General features: G+C 38.0%; 1 protein-coding gene across 1 annotated transcript in view; it reads left to right on the top strand.

Annotated features, from left to right (window-relative positions):
* The first annotated feature begins 2,603 nt into the window (after positions 1-2,603).
* Positions 2,604-3,943, top strand: part of ABCD2 (ATP binding cassette subfamily D member 2) — a 17,862-nt gene continuing 16,522 nt past the window's right edge. Inside the window, exon 1 of the mRNA XM_019633721.1 lies at positions 2,604-3,867. Coding sequence (XP_019489266.1) covers positions 2,910-3,867 — 958 coding nt within the window. The 5' untranslated portion in view covers positions 2,604-2,909. The remainder of the gene's footprint in view (positions 3,868-3,943) is intronic.

The raw sequence follows: 3,943 nt of genomic DNA on the forward strand, positions 1-3,943 counted from the left end.
CATCTGAAATCTTAATACAAATGTCTGTGCAAATAAAATATTAAGGTATTCTAAAGTTGAAAATGGTATTTTAATTACCAAACAGCATTACTTAATTTTTGAAGCATCATCAATAATAAAAAAAAATTATATTAGTACCAATCTGAAGAAGAAATTTTAAAACAAGTTTAAGACTTCTACTCCCACTTGAAAATTGGCCTCATGTGCTGTATTAATCATATTGATTTGTCACTGTTTTTTAAACATTGAACTCAGTGATGTAAATTACAATACACTAAGCTTCTTGCTTATAAGACTAAAATTCAATAAATTGAGTTAGTTCAAAACTGGTGTCTAATTATACGTGTATCATGTGTATCGTGTGTCATGTGTTTATTTTCAGATACTTTTGGTATGATCGAGAAGGATAAGATTTTAATATTGTTTATATATGTCTTACAGAATATCATTTAATTTTAACAACTTATATATATAATTTTGAAATCATAATTATAAATCGCTTACATATATTTATACTTAATATTATATTTACTGAGTATCTTTTTTTAATATTACATGTATGATAAAATGAAATATAATGACTAAATCCAATATTAATCTGTATTTATTGGTTGTTAGAAACATAGATAATACTATACTGTGTAAGACAAACTAATAGGTAACTTACGTTTAAAGAAAGTCTTCAAAAATACAATATTTATTTTTATAGTTCGTGCTGAGTTAATTAACTCTTTTTTCCTCTACAGGTGGAAATGAAGCAACTCCAGAAAAGCTACAAAGCTTTAGCAGATCAGATGAACCTCATTTTATCCAAACGTTTATGGTACATCATGATAGAGCAGTTCTTGATGAAGTATGTTTGGAGCAGCAGTGGACTAATTATGGTGGCTGTACCTATTATCACTGCAACTGGCTTTGCAGATGGTGGTAATGGCATTTATGCTTAATCTCAAATATGTTTAAGATTATTTCTCTCGAAGGTATCACTGCTGATTTTGTGTGAGTGAAACTATGTATGTAGCCATTATTCTCTAGTTATTAATAGTCAGAAACAATGGCAGACTTTGCAGCATCCAATAAGACCAGCAATAGGAAAAGAGGACACAAGAGGTTCAAAAGACCTTTCCAGTTCTGAGATATTTCAGAGGTTGCTGATGTAGTGTTTCTGGGAGTTGACATTGAGCAATTTTAATTATACTGCCAAACATAGAATGAGTCTTTAGTTTAATATTTAAAGTCAAACAAGTCAATGCCTTTATAAAGAGTACAAGTTCTACCCAAACTTCAGTTCTGCACATCCAATGCATTCAGTCTAGAAACATCCTATAACTGGATCTGCCCTGATTTGTGATTTCAAAAGTTGGTTAACTGCATTAGGCAACTAAGAATATTGTTTCAGGGAGTGCTTCATGTCATGGAACAAGGTCTCCTCTACTTGCAGGTAATATACCGGTGGTGCCAAAAAAATGTATACAAATGGACACCTTGGTCAGTGTTGCTCAAACAGTAGTTCCCTGTAATCAGAAGTGTCTGGACGCTGATGGTAACCACTTTGAGCACCTGTTGTAATTGCAGAAGTCAAACGTGACTTTTACTCATCTTTTGTTACTGGAAAATATTGAGTATTACAATTTTAATAGTTTTTCCTTTCTTAAAATGTGTATACATTTTTTTTGGCACCCTCTATACGTAACCTCCTATGTAACATGATTTGGGGGTATTGTGAGGGTAGGGGTTGTCAAGTTGCAGGTATCTGATCCTGTCCGATCACCATCTCTGTGTCTTTTACCAGCATTTTCATACTTTGGAATAACTAAGAAAGATAAGGGCAAAAAGAACAATATTAAACGGTTGTGTAATACTTGAGGTGGGAGTTTGGCAGGGACAAGGGGGGATTAAATAAAGAAGCAGCGTTTTCTGCTCTCCTTCCACAACAAAACATCACCCCTCCTCTTTGAAAACCACTTGACCAGATTGGCCTTAGTGTTGAAGGCAAAGCAGGGGCTTTGTAGTGAGAAAGAGTTTTTCTCAACTTGACTACCCCTCTACCTGACTGTATACTCTTAGTCATGTTAAATAAATTCTCTAAACCTCAGCTTTCTCATCTATAAAATGAGAATCAAAAAAGGCTCCTTCAGAGGGTTGTTGTGAGACTTTAATAGAATAATGTTTATAAAATACAGAGCATGATATTCTTGATACATGGTGATGATTATTACATAGAAAACAAAAGGCAACACTAAGAATAATGTAACAGAATTCACACTATTTTGCAGTTAGTTTTGGTATAGAATTAAGGATTAATAGTTAATTTTTTNTCCTTCTCCCTCATCTCATTTTATAGCTTTTGGAAATCTCCCTGTCTTTTTGCCCTTCCCCTTGCGGTATCTATTGTACTAAAACCTTAGAGAATTGATGTACGTTCTGAAACTTCTGTGGGTTTCTAAGTGACGCTGAGCATGCTCAGTAGCTAGGGCAGGTTTTGTCGCCAGCAGCTTCCCTGATTCGACCTCTCCAAAAATAGACATTTAACTCTCTGAGCTCCTGTTTAAGGATGTAATTCGTTTTGCTCTCTCCTCATTTTCAAGGTTCACAGGCAAGCAGCGAGGATTCCAAGGTCCCACCGCCCTCACAGCCAATGAGGGGCTTGAGAGGGAGGAGCTTGGGGCGGCTCGGTGCAGCTTGAGCTTCTGAGGGAATCATCCCCAGTAGATGCAGTGGAGTCTGAGCTCTGCTGCTCCTGTCACAGCAGAACAAAATTCAAAACAAAACAAAAAGAAAAAGCAGAAGAGGAGAAACGCTGCAGAGTATGGAACGCTGTAGGTCTTTCTGAAACATTTACTGGGGATCCCCGTGGAGCATGAGCTTTTAAACAATTCTTTTTGAAGCCGGTTTGGGTAACTGGGAAAATGATACATATGCTAAATGCAGCAGCTGATCGAGTGAAATGGACCAGATCCAGTGCTGCTAAGAGGGCTGCCTGCCTGGTGGCTGCGGCATATGCTCTGAAAACCCTCTATCCCATCGTTAGCAAGCGTTTAAAGCCATCTGACCACAGGAAGAAAAAAGAAGCTTACCTGGCTGCAGGGAACAGAGAAGTACTGCATTGCACCGAGATTACTTGTAAAAAGGCTTCGCCTGGAGTGAATGCAGATTTTTTCAAACAGCTACTAGAACTTCGGAAAATCCTCTTTCCAAAACTTGTGACCACTGAAACAGGGTGGCTTTGCCTCCACTCGGTGGCTCTAATCTCCAGAACCTTTCTCTCTATCTATGTGGCTGGTCTGGATGGAAAAATTGTTAAAAGCATTGTGGAAAAGAAGCCTCGGACTTTCATCATCAAATTAATCAAGTGGCTTATGATTGCCATCCCTGCCACCTTTGTCAACAGTGCGATAAGGTACCTGGAGTGCAAATTGGCTTTGGCCTTCAGAACTCGCCTGGTAGACCATGCCTATGAGACCTATTTTACAAATCAAACTTATTATAAGGTTATCAACATGGATGGGAGGCTGGCAAACCCTGACCAGTCTCTTACTGAGGATATTATGATGTTCTCCCAATCTGTGGCTCACTTGTATTCCAACCTGACCAAACCAATTTTAGATGTAATCCTGACCTCCTATACACTCATCCAAACTGCTACATCCAGAGGTGCCAGCCCAATTGGGCCCACCCTATTAGCAGGGCTTGTGGTGTATGCCACTGCTAAAGTGTTGAAAGCCTGTTCTCCCAAATTTGGTAAATTGGTGGCTGAAGAAGCTCACAGAAAAGGCTATCTGCGGTATGTGCACTCCAGAATTATAGCCAATGTTGAAGAGATTGCCTTTTACAGAGGCCATAAGGTAAGAGAAATTAAGGTGATGGGTGAAATATGAGACTGTTCGAGTGGTAGATACCATCTGTTGTATTCTTGATGGACGCACTTCTTTAGCGTTTTAGA

The sequence above is a fragment of the Hipposideros armiger genome, unplaced genomic scaffold (assembly GCF_001890085.2).
Source record: "Hipposideros armiger isolate ML-2016 unplaced genomic scaffold, ASM189008v1 scaffold_1386, whole genome shotgun sequence".
Classification (NCBI taxonomy): domain Eukaryota; kingdom Metazoa; phylum Chordata; class Mammalia; order Chiroptera; family Hipposideridae; genus Hipposideros; species Hipposideros armiger.